The 16,848-nt window shown below is 37.9% G+C and overlaps 1 protein-coding gene across 2 annotated transcripts; it reads left to right on the forward strand.

Annotated features, from left to right (window-relative positions):
* Positions 1 to 12: 12 nt before the first annotated feature.
* On the forward strand, positions 13 to 16,648 carry cd9b (CD9 molecule b). Of its 2 annotated transcripts, none has more exons than XM_037760379.1 (8): positions 13 to 183; positions 12,167 to 12,269; positions 14,478 to 14,575; positions 14,867 to 14,941; positions 15,029 to 15,130; positions 15,445 to 15,534; positions 15,724 to 15,807; positions 16,563 to 16,648. In XM_037760379.1, the coding sequence occupies exons 1-8, from the start codon at positions 115 to 117 to the stop codon at positions 16,626 to 16,628; spliced, it is 687 nt and encodes a 228-aa protein (XP_037616307.1). In that variant the 5' UTR covers positions 13 to 114; the 3' UTR covers positions 16,629 to 16,648. The 2 variants fall into 2 exon arrangements, with proteins under 2 accessions (XP_037616307.1, XP_037616308.1); XM_037760380.1 differs by lacking the exon at positions 13 to 183 and adding an exon at positions 5,332 to 5,574.
* The last annotated feature ends 200 nt before the right edge of the window (positions 16,649 to 16,848 follow it).

The following is a 16,848-nucleotide window of genomic DNA, read 5'->3' on the forward strand; positions in this document are numbered from 1 at the left end:
CCGAGCGCTTCACATCCTAACTGAGCGCCTAAAGAACCAGACAGACAGAGCATCGTTGAGAAGAAGATATCCAGATATTTAACACCGTTGACACGGTTAAAACACACCGCAGGGATGACTGCTCTAAGCAGCTGGGAGCTGTGCGTCAAGTACGCCCTCTTCATCTTTAATTTCGTCTTCTGGGTAAGTTAATAAATTCAAAATAATAATGACAAAGTCAGATATAGCTACTTTAAACTACCTTCAAGAACAGTTAGCCTAATGTATTTATTTCCTATGACATAAAATTGACAATAAATGTATGCATGTTATTATGATGATAATTCTGTTTAAGGTGTGGTGGAATGTAACTAAGTAATTTACTCAAGTACTTTTGAGTTACTTGTAACATTACTTTACTTGAGTATTTCAATATTTACTTTATAGCCTACCACTTTTACTCTAAAACTAACTTCTAAATTTAGATTATTAATGCAAAATATAAATAAATTAATAAATAATGATGTATTATTATAGCATAAGCTACGCAGCAGTAAATAAAGTAAATGCAATTAGATTCACCTTTACCAGCTGCAACGTTAAAGTGATGAACACATTAATGCATCAATATTTATAATCCAATATTATTCTGAAATGGTCTATTCTGCATAATGAATACTTTTGATTTTGTTACTTTGAGTATATTTTGATGATGCTAATACTTTTGTGCTTTTACTTGAATAAGATTTTGAGTATTTTTACACTGGAGTATTTCTATTTTTACTTAGCCTATAAGTACAAGATCTGAGTATTTTTTTTTCCACCACTGGATATTATTTATTTGATGTTTGGATAGTAGGTATTTGTTTTAAAAAGAATATATTTTGAGACTTTATTACTGCACATGAGCAGTCTGCAGAGGTGAAAGAAGTACTCAGATATTGTACCTAAGTAAACGTAGTAATACCACAGAGAAAAAAATACTCTGCTATAAGTAAAAATCCTGCAAAATTTCAATTAATTAAAAATACAGTATTGGCATGAAGAATAATATTATATTTTTGGATTATAATCATTGCTGCATTAATGTGTGCAATCCTTTAATATTGAACTACTTAATTTTAACTACTACCTCAAAATTGTACTATTGTAAAGTACAGTAACGAATGTTGGAATACTAGCCAAAATATCTGTATACAATAAGTAACCGTTTGCTAGTTAAATTTGATTTTAGCTAATGTTAACACATTAAAAACTCAACAGTTTGGCATAAAAATAGCCATTTATGTCTTTCTTTCAATCATATTTAATTGTTCCTGTATCCTGATTTAATCCATTGGGGACAACCATATTTCTTGACATTTTCATGAAATCAGTGCAATTTCATGACAGATTGAAGAGCACCCTGCTATTATTTCAGTCTTTAATGTTGAATGCACTTTAGCCAGTAAGCAAAGAAATGTTAAATATACAGATTTCTGCATTGAGTTTGGTGTGAGACCCATCAGGACATAATTAATCTTAAGATCTTATGCAGATACACTTAAAAGTATGTGTGTAATTAATCTAGACATACTGACACAGCATGTGTTTTTCTGATTGACTCCCAAATTATTTAATTGTAAGTAATTGCATTTGATCATGAGACACAGTCCATATTGCCACATTTATGTTATGTTTGGAATTTGTATCAATGGGCGTTCTGTTGGATTTTACATCTCTACTATTATTGGACCTCAGCCATTCTTAGCCAGTCTAACAGAGTTGTTTTTTTTACTGGTAATCTATGCAGACATCTAATGTTGACATGTTCAGATAAAGGACTTTTCCACAAGGAAATACCACTTACTGTATGACCAAAACTGGGTGGCATAAGCCAACACGACTGACAACATGCAGCTGTAGATAAACTGAAACAGAAAAGACAGCACAAGTATCAGATCAGTACTCTATATTGTTGAATCAAGAGAAATAAAGTGGGATTTTTGCACTAGAGACCTGCATTTGAAAGTGCATCATCAACCCAAAATCAACATTTTCCATCCATGAAAGTTAGCTTTTTCTAAACTCACTCAACTATAGATGGATTTATGGTCACGTTGTCACCTATATTGACTGTAAAAACTGACTACTGTCTCTGTGACCACTCATTTATAATACAGTAGCTGGTCATGCAATACATACTGCATCTCCATTATGTGGTTATCGTCATATCAGCCAACAAGTCCCACTTCATGTCAGCCTCGGTTAGTAATTAGTAGTCTATTCTATGCCTGTGCAGTCAGCTGACACAGACAGATGTGTCAACACCTGTATCTTTGGGTTTGGCACCAAACACAAAACATGTACTCACAGACGGCATCCAGCCATATCTGACTGAACAGCCTATCCATTCACCATCGAGATGATAGTGATAATGCACAGTTTTTGTTGTGGTTTGCCAACTGAAAGAGGATGACAGAGTTTTCATATTTAGTTTTTATATTGTGGGTGGCAAAACGATGGACCATTTTTGACATGTAAACAACATTTTCATAATGATCTACAGAATGGCCAAAGAAAAGACTCAACAACACGGTCTCACAGCTGTTTGTGAAATATTCAAGAAATGTAATCTATTTCATTCGTGTACATAGACACGAATTTCCCTGTTTTTTTTCCTGACGCTCAGCACAACTTTCAACAACGTATTTTTCTTGCTTTTTCCTACGAATGTCCAGCAACACGTGTCAGTTTCCACTCCAGTCTTTTCAAAATAAAACTCCTTAGTTAGGTTTAGGAATAGATCGACTTGGTTAGGTTTAGGCAACAAAACTACTAAGGTTTAGGAATAGATTGACTTGGTTAGGTTCAAGCAACAAAACTACTTAGTTAGGTTTAGGAATAGATCGACTTGGTTAGGTTTAAGCAATAAAACTACTTAGTTAGGTTTAGGAATAGATCGACTTGGTTAGGTTTAGGCAACAAAACTACTTAGGTTTAGGAATAGATTGACTTGGTTAGGTTTAAGCAATAAAACTACTTAGGTTTAGGAATAGATCGACTTGGTTAGGTTTAAGCAACAAAACTACTTAGTTATGTTTAGGAAAAGATCACGGTTAATAACACTGGAAGTGCCGTAACTTGAGTTCGGAAGTTACGTGACAAATAAATCAGCGTTGACTTGTGGTTTCACACGGGACATGAATACCGGTCTCCTGAGTGAAAGTCTTGTGTTTTTTGACCCAAGCATCCACCGCGACGTCCTCCCTGACCTTTTAATGGCGAACGCCATAATTGTGGTTCACAATTACGTGGATTACCTACAAATTGATTTTGTGCTGACCATCATGAAAAAAAGTTAAATTTGTGTCTACACAAATCAATACATTCAATTTCGTGACTATTTCACAAACTGCTGTGCGACTGGGCTGAAATCAAACAGGAAATCAACAGCTGATTTTAAGATTTACTTGGTGAGAGGATTTAAAAAAATAATGCAAGTTATTGGATCTATATCACAGCTAAATTACCCTGTAATGGAGGCCTGTCCTGGTCTGGAGGAAAGTTAGTTTATAAAGTAGTTTGTGCCATTTATGTCTAAATGAAACATTTGCTTACATTTAGCATATGTTAGACACATGGTTGGGCTTTTCTGAACCTTTTTTAGGGCGGCTGTAGTTAAAAAAAATGCTGATAAATCCCAACAGGGGGCGTGACTGAGGCCAAGCTGTTGTGCAATCAATGCTTCTTTACTCTTTCTTCCTCTTCTCGTGATTCTCTATCACCTCCTAGCTCCTCCTTTTTCCTAAATCCCTCTCTTTTGTCTCGAGCTCACCCTCCTCTTCTTATCTCACTCCTTTTGTGTCTTCCTTCACCAACAACCCCCTCTCACTTGTTTCTTTCTCTCCTGATTTTTAAAGACACAAAGATGAGTCTGGAGATAAACACAAATCTACCAGGTTGCAGCGTGGACAGTAGCATACTCAATAGTTCATGGCAGAGAGGAGAGAATGAAGGGATGAAGCAGAGAAAGAGAGAGAGAGAGATGGGGGAGGCTTCAGCAGCCTGGAGACAAAGCTAGTGTTGTTGGTTTCACTGGGTCTACTGGGAGACGAGGGCAGCTCCAGTTACCTCAGCAAACAACACTGAAGCCAAGCAGTCCCACGAGGTGTGTGTGAATACACCTGTGAAGCTTCGTGCCTCTTCTTCCACATTATTTTATGCTTCTTGTTTGATCTTAAAGTGTTCAAAACAAGGCTGAATATTGTTTTTACTGAACCAAGTGTTCGTTCAATAATCAATACCTTCTCTATCTTTATCCCTCTCTCTTTCTCAATTGTTAATCATTTATAAAAATGCCAATTATTCACTCACAGTCATGACGATTTGCTGCTTTTCATTGTAAATGAACATCTTTTGAGTTTTGGTCAGACAGAACAAGATATTTGAAGTAGAGCTGCAACGATTAATCGATTAGTTTGATAATCGATAAATTGGTTTGAGCAAAAAATAGTCAAAATTTCTCTGATTCCAGCTCCTTAAATGTGAATATTTTCTGGTTTCTTTACTCCTCTATGACAGTAAACTATCTATCTATCATCTATCTATGATAATTCCTTTTAACACCACTAATCTCTTCAACAATTTGCAATTTCTAGGTTATAGTGGGCTCAGTTTTAAAGCTAGAGTGAAGATACTGGCATCATATGAAAATAGAAAACCTAAGGAATCCATGAAGGAGGCTAAATAACGCTCCAAACTTATGCTACATTTTGGTGAGGAAAAACTGTCATGGCCATTTTCAAAGGGGTCCCTTGACCTCTGACCTCAAGATATGTGAATGTAAATGGGTTTTTTTGGTACCCACGAGTCTCCCCTTTACAGACATGCCCACTTTATGATAATCACATGCAGTTTGGGGCAAGTCATAGTGAAGTCAGTACACTGACACACTGACAGCTGTTGTTGCCTGTTGGGCTGCAGTTTGCTATGTTACGATTTGAGCATATTTTATATGCTAAATGCAGTACCTGTGAGGGTTTATGGACAATATTTGTCATTGTTTTGTGTTGTTATTTGATTTCGAATAATAGATATATACATACATTTGCATTAAACAGCATATTTGTCCACTCCCATGTTGATAAGAGTATTAAATACTTGACAAATCTCCCTTTAAGGTACATCTAGAACAGATAAAAAATGTGCGATTAATTTGCTATTTCAATCGATTGACAGCCCTAATATAAACCTATATTGTTGTTACAATTGATAATTGCATTCACCTGCTGTGATTTCCTCCTCTAATACTCTGTTTGAAGTCCTCTGGAGCATATATCACTTCCACACCTCCTCCCACCTCTCTGTCCCTCCCCCTCACTTCCTAAGTATACCCAGGTGAGCCATGCAGGGTGTGGTTCACAAAAAAATCTTCTTCTCTTCACTCTGTCCGCTTCCTTCCTCCCACAAAGAAGACGGTTTAACTCCTGAACAGAGGACGCTCGCATTTGGATTTCCTTCTTTAAAAAGCATCTAAATCTTGAGCTGTTTGGAGCCATGGGGGCACTGAAGTGTATCAAATACCTGGTGTTTGTGTTCAACTTTCTCTTCTGGGTATGTAGTGTCACTTACGCAACGGTAGCTGTGGTTGAAACATGAGACTCTTATATTTAAGCTGCTGTTTTAAGGGATTTTGTTGCTTCCTTTTTAGGTTTCAGTGACTTGTCAAAGAAAAGAGAAGTTAAAATAAGCTTTAAATCTGTTTTAGTTTGAGGAGTTTGTTACTGAGTTTTGTTTGAGGTGAGAGGCTGTTTAACTTTTGTTTTTTGGAGGGTAAATTCTGGTAAAAAAGGCACCTAAAGCAACTTAAATCAAACTCAAAACTACTTCAGAAAGTTTTTAGCCTTACTTTAAGGCTAAACAACAACAATGTTCAACAAATACAGAATTAGTTCATAATTTCTTTAAGAAAAGAAACTTTTTTTTTGGCCTGAAAATGTGACAACAAGAGGACGATTGGGTAAGTAAATTCACCTGCCGTCTTCTGGGCCACATTGTGCCTTCAGGAAAAGTGTGTCAGTGGAAAACTTGATGTGTACTCTGAAAAAACAATGACTGGCATGATATTAAAACACACATGGTGTTCCTCCTGGGGGAGTTACAAAACATCTACCTACAAAATACAGTTTATATTGAATGTAGAATCCGCCGTATAGCCTAAATATTTCTGAAATATATACATAGTTTGATTTGGTAGTCTCAATCACTATTTTTAATTTTGGAAAATTACAATAAATCCAGTGGATGAGCCAGTTATCAAGATTAATAACATTTGGTATCATAATTTTCCTATTTGAGTATTCTTTTAAGTCATTTATTGAGCATTAATGCGACATATTCTCTGGTTCCAGCCTCTCAAATGTGACAATTTGCTGCTTTTTCCTCTGTTAATTTCATTGTAAATTAAATATCTTTAGTTTTTGGACTGTTGGTCCAACAAAGACACTCTGAAGGGCTCTGGGACATTTTATTAACTAGCCAGTTCACCTCATTTTTATCTTATTAATAATCTGCCACTTGTAACATTGGGGGCAGATCACATGCAGTTTTCTTTTTGTTGATACAGCTTGATGGGGTGAGATTTCCAATAAAAATAGTTATAATGGTTAGAAAAACTGAGCCCACTACAACCTAAAAAAAAGTTGCGTTAAAGAAATTAGTGGCGTAAAATGATCGCATTAACTTTGACAGCCGTAGAGAGAATATGTAATGAAACATTGCATTCATGTTTGGCTCATTCATCAGCTGTTTACCTACCAGCTGACATCTAACATCCAATCATATTTAGATCCAGGTGCACCTCATCCTTCAGTTTTTAGTGTTGTTGATTTAACTCAAATCTAATGTTAATATCTGTTTGTATTTAGGGTGGATCCGTCCTTGCAGCGGAGCCTTTTAATGCTTGCAAAAAGGCAAATTCCTTAATACAATTGTGTGTCTGAAACATAGTCAAAGACAGGAATAACTGGTCCTGTATTTTAACATCTCTGCAGTCAAAGTCTGATCTGAAAAGATAAACTATAGGGTTCGACATCCGCTGTAGAATTAAAGAGGAAATTGTTGTTTGAAAACTCCAAGGATGCACTTTATTAAAGTGAAAGTTATTTAACTATTTGTGTATTTCACACAGAGATCTACTCCCAAATATGCACACTGCCTACTGTATTATTACCGTGATGACCTGTTTACAGTGTCAGACGAACACACTGACTGTTGGTCCACGTTTTAATGACTGTTTTGACTATTTGAGGGTGTAATGATGGTACAGACAGCGATGGGGTGGACAAGTGAAGGAGCAGTCTGATTTAGAGAGAGAGGCATAAACATCAGATTAGATTAGTTTATTTATTCTGAAATGTATTTAGCGTTACTGTAAACAAATTGGGCTCCTTGTTCCTGTTTCTAGAAGACTACATTTCCCACGATCCACGTCGTCTTGGAGGATATCTTCCTCTGCAAGAAACTATTTTGTTTGTGTCGGAACAGTTTTCTTGTGCTTTGAGGCTTACAAAAGCTGTCAAACATCTCCAGTAATAATTCATGTCGCTGGTAGCGTTTGCTCCTCTGATGGTGCTGCAGAGAGCTGTCTGTGGTTAATGACAGATAATGGGAACCTCAGGGGGAAAAGGCGGTTTCTACCAGGACATTTAAGACGCCTCATCGCTGCCTCGACTACACAAACACACCAACTCTCCTGAGTGCATGTACTGTATATTAACACCAATAGCATCTATTATTCAGGACACTTGAGTTTCCAGTTTTGTCTTTAAATTAGAGAGCACTATTAAGCTGTCAGATTGAAAGATCTCAGTGCTAAGATAGGCTAAAACGTCATGGATCTATTTCCCTAAATGTGTCATTTATTTATGCATATGTTAAGAGCTCTGCAGGCTGTTGCAGCAACTGTTTAAGTTCAAACATAGCTGTGGGATATAAGTTAGTAAAAACAGGTTGCACCAGATCAGGTAGTTACTGTAGTAACTTATATAGTCACTTCTTGTCATGATACTGACTGGACCACTCAGTGTTGTGCTGTACAGTTACTATGGCTGGGTTTACATGAGTGATTTTTATGCTGCATTCACTTGAGAACTGCTTCTGACGACACACAACACAAACTGTGACTGTTTCGTCGTTGACTTCCGCACGATTTCTTCGTTAAGATGGTAGTTTTCCAGAGACATTTGTTAATATTTATATATTTATGTCACTTTAAAGGACAACAGAAGTGATCGAACTTCTTTTCCCTCATTAATAATTCAACAAACACTTTGTACCACATGTCAACTATAGTCCATGATTCTTATACAGTACTTTCTCCTTTTCCATTAAACATCAAATTATTGTAGGTCTCTTAATTTCAGTCACTAGTGGCTTTCTGTCCCATTTTTACCCCAATGCTGCACTGGTGAAGTGTCATTTTCTACTACGGGCTGCACAATTAATCCCAATTTTATTGAATTCACAGTATGGCGTACTGCAATTTTCGAATTGCAGGAGGCGCAATATTTGTTAAAGGCGAAATATGTGTCAAAATACTATTTAAAATTAAATATTGTGGTGCTGCAGAGATGTCCTGGCCTACACATCATAGTCAGACTTAAGAAAACATCTTTGTTTGGTTCAGATCGCCACAAAAATCACACCATATTCATGTTATGTTTTTCAATGAAAATGAAAATAATGAAGTAAAAATTGACTTTGTAAAGTTATAGTGTTGGTAAAGATGGTGCAACTGAACAAAGTGACGAGTTTCATGTGAAACTATAGTCAGTTAGTGTTGACTTTATACTTTGTACCGTGAGTGTGTAAACTGCAGGTACTCTATATATAAAGTGAGTTGACAAAATGTATTTTAAACCCTCTCAAATGTACACATATTGTCAGTGGAGTGTTCAGTAAATACACAGAAAACACATTCATTGTTAAGATCACAATAAGTCGCACTTTGACGAATGTGATCCAGAGTTCAGCCGCAGTTTAAACTCAACTCGAGGCTCCATGTGAAGGTTTTAATGGATGATGAGGTGTGTCTGTACTCTGACTACACTATTACACTGAACACTAGTCATAGTTTTGCCATGAGGTTTTGTGCTGACAGATCTTTAGGTGTGGTGGTGAATAACTTCTCTTTAGAGTAGTAAATGGGACAAAGATTAGTTGAATCTACATGTCTTGTGATTCAGACTTCTATAATTAATGTAGCTGCCATAGGCGGGGCTTTATATCCGTCTGTTTCATCACACGCAAGTCTAGTATAGTAGATTTATACCTTCAATGTTACTTAAAATATGGGACTCACAGGTTTGTGTTATGATGACCAGTTTTAATTATTTCAAGTTAGTTTCTGAGAAGGCATATGGCTCTAAATACTACTATACCCATGAGCCTCGACCGTTGTTGCTGTGGAGAAGAAGCCATTCAGAATTCAACTTTAAAATGCTCAGTTGTCGCATTTGAGAACAAAACATGGCGCCATATTTGCTGAATTAATCCAGAGTTTACCCAGTTTTCACAGCAGTGTAATATTTATCTTCCACTTGCTGTTAGCAACGTGTGTAACAGAATTTTCAGCTCTTTGATTGGATGTTTTTTTTGACGAAATACACCTTGGGAGTCTTTCCGAATACTAATTTTGATACCTGAACTTGGTGTCTGCCTGTACTGATACCTGGAATATAGGGATAAATAAAGCTATATTTGGTGGTTCGGTATAATTGTTGTCATAGTGGGATGTAAAATGTGAAATATGAATGTACTTGTTGGCTTATTCTGGGCAAAATATGCTCATTGAGCATTGTCAATCTGTAGGAATGTGTATAGTTAGATCTGTACTGTGATTTTTAGGTTGACCTTTGTTGAATTATTGTCTTAATTTTTGCTGAGTGGGAGTTTATGTTGGGTATTGCAAAGTTCAGACACATGAGTCAGTATGAAATGGATAAATGTGTCAATGTGCCATGGACATGAAATGTTCAGTGGACTCCACTGGCAGATATTAACTCCACATTGAAGTTAAAGTATGTTTAAGATAAAACAAACACAATAAACGCTGGATTAGGATTGAATTAAATTAATTTTCTAGACTTTCATTCCTGGTTTTCCGGCGTGGCCTTTTGTGTTTTGTGAAGCCATTTAGGGCAAATAAATCTTTAATATGCTGAACTTCCATGTGACATGGGGCTCCTGCTATTATTTGGATTGCTTTGTATTGCAACGTATGGTCCTATTGATGGTGGACATATCTGATAAAGACAATTCAAGAAAGATTTTGCGTCGGATCCACGGGGAAATTGATCCCATGGACATGATATTACAGCGTCATGGTGTCTGGTTTGGAATATTTATGCACTTGACACTCGGTAAAAACGGTTAGGTAACAAAAAAAATCAGCTGCTGGTTTGTCACAGACCATTATCCCACATGTTTCCCGCCCTGCACATTGCGGTGATGATGCGTGTCCGCTGATTCACGGTCATCAGACTGTGACGGAGGAGGACATGTTGGGGCGTAATGCTGCAAGTTAGCGCCGTGGATACTTTGCCTCACACATCCATCCTGTTGCACAACAACACAGACGTCAGCAGTGCGCTGTGGGACATTATGGGAGTTATTTGGGTGGCGACAAAGAGTTGATGTAAACTTGTGTTTTGCGGTTGCTATGGAGATATTGAGTCATTCCTGTGGGTTATTATTGTGGTGGAACGCCATGGGAGACAGACATACACAATATGACTATCCTTTATCTGCTGTCGTGCTTATTTTGTGGTGTATAACTTGTGTTGTTCTGGATAAAGATCCATGAATTCGTCAAGTAAAAGTTCTTCTACTAGAAGAGCTGCTTGTTGATCCGGTTCCTCTGGGTGGGTTGGGTGTTCGGGGGAATGTGAAGCAGCATGTTTGGCTTCATTTTTCAACCATTAGCTCCTCGTTCTCCTTGGCTTCCAGTTAATATCTTGCATATCGTTGTTCATTAGCTTTCTGATCATCTTCTGATGACATCCAGATGGGCAACAATGCTTCAGTTTAGTTAATCAGGCCATGATTCATTCATTCAGTCAGACAGGACTCAGCATTATCAACCACACGGGAAGTTAACATGATTACGTTGTACATGATAAGAGGAAGTTCCCTACAATGGTTCGTCATGAAATTCAGTACAGACATTCATGTTCCTCTCAGGATGGATTGCAGTAACTCTGGTGATTCCCTGACTTTTCTTCATTAAAATATGAGTTAGTCAATACTTATACCTGCAAAACTAGTCACATTCCCATCAACTTCAGCTGTTTCCCAATTCCATACACTAACTGTATGCAGTGTACAGTGTTTATAGTATACTCCATGCAGTTAGTATAAGAGAAATCAACATACTTAACTCTTTTACTAATGGGAAGTGATGAAATATGTGAAACTGTAACCGGTGGACTTCTGCATTGTGTTGTGTTAGAAAGGACACGGCGACACCGGGATCTCTTCATATATGACCTTGTTACATAACGTCAAAAGGCAAACCAAAGAACGTATATCGCCAAGATGTGAAAGTCAATTATTCATTGCAACATCAGCGTCCAGCAGCAAAGCTACGCTTCCGCCATTTTGGACTGAAAGCGACTAGCAGACGCCAGTAAAACGTCTGACAAAAAAGTGTCGTACAAAAATAAAACAACGTTTTTTATTTTATATCGTCATATTCTACCGAAATGGCCTGTGTGGAACAATAAAATATTATAAATATAAAAAGTGTCAAAAATGACGGCAGTGGCTGTTGTATAAAAAAAACACCAGAGTTTCGTCTCTTTTCTTCTATACTCTTTGATCAAACGGCTTAATTTAATCCAGCTGTGAGCAGTAGTGCAACTTCAATTTGTGCAATGCATTGTGGGAGAGTGTACATCAACAATAAGTATGCATACTAACTGTTTCGCTTAGCATATACTTTGTTTCTTTTCTGGTGTGAAAACACTACATACATACTCAAAACCTGCATAGAATTAATATGTAGTGTGGATTTGGGACACGGATATCATACCTGCTAAACATCATCATGTTAGCAGTACTGGATAAGACTTAAAGGTGACAGTAAAGAGTTTAATTTCCCTGTTTTCTGACCTGTTCATACAAGTTTTCTGTGTTTCTCATGTAGCTGGCAGGTACTGCGGTGCTGGCTGTGGGCCTGTGGCTGCGTTTTGACTCCAGGACGGCGGCACTGTTTGAAGGAGAGGACTCACCTACAGTCTTCTTCACTGGTAAGGCCTTTGACTTTACACTATACTGTCTTTACAGTAGGCCCTTACTGGGACTCTCTAGTGTCTTCCTGTTAATAACATCCCAGTTGGATGCTCCACCTTCACTTTAACACACATTAAACAGGCTCGATGTCAAACTACTGTGCTTTTTTTTTTTTAGTTCTGACAAAATTGTGTTTGTTGTACCTTGTGTCAAAGTCTAGTAAGTACCAAAAGATGTCATTGGTTTGGCTAGGGTTATGGCTATGGTGGTTGGGTATGGAAGTTTTTATTGGGCTTTATTAGTTGTAACCCACAGAAGACATTCCAAAAATGTGTACCATGATCTGCAAATATTTCACTATCCACAAACATGTATTTTTGTATTTGTGTTGTGTAAAGTCACATCCACAAAAATACAAGGCGATTTGCAAATACGCATAACTTACTCTGTAAATACGTATTTTAAGGTTTACATGTAAAGTGATAAACACGCATTTGTGCATCTATTTCTACACGTGGAATGATATCTGCGCATTTGCATATCGTTTCCTGTGCATTTGTGGAATGTCTTCTGTGGGTTACAACTAATAAAGTCCAACAAAAACTTCCATAGTTGGGGGGGCACAACAGTTCTTACAAAGCGAACACGACCGCAAGCAGTGTAAAGACAATCCATAAACAGCAAGCCTGTTCTACAAGTCAAACTTCATCACATCCTCGGCGCTTCAAGCCTACAGCAACCCACCAGCCTTTGGATGTTTTGTGGATACAATCCTCTGGTATCCAATGCCTGAAATCAGGAACAAGATTAGTTGTGTCATGTATTTGTCAGATGTGACCTGATGGATGGACAGTAGCGCTACATCAGGACCAACTTGAGTTAGAGAAGCAGGCTGCAGGGCGTACTGCCGAGGGCAGCTGAGGCCACCGTTGGTCCACAGCGAGGCGGTTCCTCCTGCCCGGCAGAGCCCTCCACTCAACACATAGCGTTCATTCTTCTCTAGCTGACAGGGACGTCTTTGTTCCTCCACTGTTGTGTTGTGTGAGGAACTCGCAGAAAGAGACTCTCTCTCTCTCCCTCCCTTCACTCTTTGTGTTTCACTTCCATCAAACTGATAAGTGGAGTGGGCAGCGAGGCGACAGAGGATTGTTTAGAAATGACAAACATCTTAATAACAGCTTGGGAGGAGGAATATGTGTGTGGTTAATGTACCCATGACATCAGTGCTGTGGTTATTGTTATCCTACAGGCATATTTTTATCTTTTTATTTATGATTCATCATTACGAAAGCCACATCGAAAAGACGCTGGGTGTTTATTGATGGCGCTGAAATCACTTTTTAAATTTGTTTTTAGACTTTAAGTTTGGAAATTCAGTGTAGTTTATGGCTTGTTGATGAGATGGTTTGAATGCTGAATATGATTCATAACCACAAACAAGAAGGAACTACTAAAACACAACGCACAGTGTTGTGTATCCGACTGAGTAGAGTAACATCAGTACCCTGAACTCATCTAGGTTTGACGATGCAAATTTCTGATGCAAATTAACGAACGAGAAGCGGATAAGGGATCAACTGTAGGCAAATCATATGTGAGTTAGGGGTGTGTTATTGTTCATGATGATACAGGTTTTATTTTTTAATGTGATTGAAAATGTTACTTAAGTAAAAGTAAGTTTAATCACAAAAATGGACTTAAAGTTTTAAAAGTAAAAGTACTCAATGCAGAATAATTTAAAAAAAAGAAAACAAACAAACTCAATTAAAACTGAAAATATATATATTTTTTAAAGAAATTAAATAAATAATTAAAGGAAATGCAGAAAATCATGTGTGAAGCTGGAACCATGACATATTTTTGCACGGAAAACTACTGAAATGATTAGATGCCATTCATATTCTGTCAATCAACTAATTGATTAATCAATTCAGCTGTGCTTGTATAAACTGCTGAGTAATTTAAGTTAAAACAAAGCATCATATTTTTGAAGCTCTCTGTGTGTTTTGTGTGCAAGATTGTAAACTAAAGTTATCAGGTAATTGTAGTGACGTAAAAAGTAGGGCTTTGTCTTGGCACGAACGTGGCGTTACGATAAGTTAAAGTTGGCTAGACTCATATTTTATCATCAGTATGTCCATGTTGATTGGATCAATGACTCTGATCAGAGATAGTAAAAGTATCCTGATATTGTCTCTAATGTGTCTCATCCCGTTGTTCTGTAGGTGTGTACATCCTGGTTGCGGCGGGGGCTCTGATGATGGTCGTGGGTTTCCTGGGATGCTGCGGTGCCATTAAAGAGTCGCCGTGCATGCTGGGATTGGTGAGTCATTCTTTCTGTTCAGCACTGGAAGAGATGATTTTTTGATGGTGACTCCAGAGCTCCTAAAGTTTGGTTTTAAGTGATAATGTTTGACGGTCACGTCTTTAGACTGTAACGTTGTTGAGTGTCTTTCAGTCATTGTTGGATCACCTGTCGACCTGTCACAGTTCTCTCTGCTGTTGAACAGCTGAACACAACAATGACCGGCTCGCTGTACATTATCCCTTACATAATAAACTGCAGATCCAGAAACATGCTGATAAAACGGACTTTCTTGTCTTTCTTGTTTAGTTCTTCTTCTTCCTGCTCGTCATCTTCGCCGCGGAAGTGGCTGCCGGGATCTGGGGCCTCTCCAACAAGGACAGGGTACACAACGCACACACATTTTTGTTGTTGGCGGGCAGAGTCGGCATTCAAACTGTAATTTAAGTGGAGTTTGTTTTTTTCTTTCAGGTGGTGGAGGAAGTCACTGAGTTCTATAAGCAGACCTACACCAACTATAAAGACACCAAACAGGAAGCACTGAAGGAGACGCTGCGTCTCATCCACTTTGGAGTAAGAACACACACACACACATATGAATGTTTAAAGGACCAATATGTATCACATTTTTCACATGCAGCAAAAAACAAACGCAAGACGACACTTCCTTACATGCACTTGTTTGATATTTTATTTTATAGTATCTGATATTTTCAGTGTAAAATGTAGGGATGTGTGCGGCTAACATGGATTGTATATAATGAATGGAAACTATAAGAACACATCTGATAACTTTATGAAATAAATAATGAATTGTCTGATGTGACGTCTGTATTCTTTTATCTTGGAGGAACTAAAGTTGTGGTGTTGTTGTTTCCGTTTCACAGCTGGACTGCTGCGGCCCCACGGGGACGGTGATCGACGCTGCCAAAGATATCTGCCCCAAGAAGGAGGGACTGGAGGTCCTCATCACCACGGTAACACCGCATACAGTACAGGGTTTCTGACTGACTAACACAGGGGTCAAAGGTCACATGGAGACATTTATATTGATGTAAAATAGAAAATATCTATCTAATTATCAGAGAGTCTCACTAATGCTGAATTTCCTCCTGCTTTTTTTAAACTTCAAAATAAATGTTGATATTTTTCTGCATTTCTATCAGAGCTGTCCGGCTGCCATTGATGAGGTGTTCAACAACAAATTGCACATTATCGGCGGAGTCGGCATCGGTATCGGCGTCATCATGGTGAGTAATCTGGAGTAAATTCATTTGTGCGTCTATGCTAAGTGTTATCTAATAATGCAATGAAAGAAAAGGTTGTCAGCTCTGAGTTCATTAGAGACGACATTTCGGTCACGGACCTTCGTCAGGTGATGTCTAATACATGCACGTCCAAAATCTATTTGACTAAATAGCACAGGAATAAGAGACAATAGTATAAAATAAAGAATGAGCCCCAGTATGACTGTCAAAAGCCCCTGAACTCTGCACACTTGAGTTTTGCGACCTCAAACATAAACCTTCACGACCTTCAACACTTCTGAGCTCAGTACTGAAAGTGACATCACTCCAACTCTGCAACAGAAATGTTTAGTTTCCGTCACCCACTTCTGTAGTTTTACACACAAAAACCACACATCCGCTGCCACCTCTGCTCATGTTTTTACTCTGTAGAGTTTGACAAGATGCAGCATGAAGATGAGAGCAGAAACTTATCACCTTCACAGCATGATGCACGTGTGCCTAGCGGCGGCGCTGTTTTACTGTACACCTGTCTACCACAGTATTATATTTCATATTATTATATTTTACTTGCTGCATTATTTTATGTATTAGATTCTAATTTTTTATACATATTTGTATGAGCATTGTTGGAGGGCGAGCTAAGAATTACATTGCAACGACTTCTCTCTGTGCATATGACAATAAAGAATAGAAGAATTCAAATGTGGTTTTAACCCTGTATATTCCTCTCCTCCTCCTCCTCTTCCTCTCCGCAGATCTTCGGGATGATCTTCAGCATGATGCTCTGCTGTGCCATTAAGAGGTCCCGGGACTTCGTCTGAACAAAACCCCACAAAAAAAACAAAAAACCCTCCATCTTTAACTTGTGTCCTCACTTTCACAACTCCTTTTAGAGATTATATCAGTTTAATAATCATAACAGTCATCCCTTAGTTTACTGCTTGGATCCATACAGGATGAACACACCAGTGAGAGAGTATGGGACCAAGTCATTGTTTGGCTCAAATGTAATCTAAAGCTACAAAGTTGTGTTTTTATTTT

Source organism: Sebastes umbrosus, chromosome 23 (genome assembly GCF_015220745.1).
Source record: "Sebastes umbrosus isolate fSebUmb1 chromosome 23, fSebUmb1.pri, whole genome shotgun sequence".
NCBI lineage: Eukaryota > Metazoa > Chordata > Actinopteri > Perciformes > Sebastidae > Sebastes > Sebastes umbrosus.

Excerpts from the sequence above, each read along its gene's own strand:
- cd9b (XM_037760379.1), top strand. The coding sequence starts at position 115 with ATGACTGCTCTAAGCAGCTGGGAGCTGTGCGTCAAGTACGCCCTCTTC. Across the intron at positions 14,576-14,866 it reads CGCCGTGCATGCTGGGATTG|TTCTTCTTCTTCCTGCTCGT; the intron begins GTGAGTCATTCT and ends TTTCTTGTTTAG. Across the intron at positions 14,942-15,028 it reads GCCTCTCCAACAAGGACAGG|GTGGTGGAGGAAGTCACTGA; the intron begins GTACACAACGCA and ends TTTTTCTTTCAG.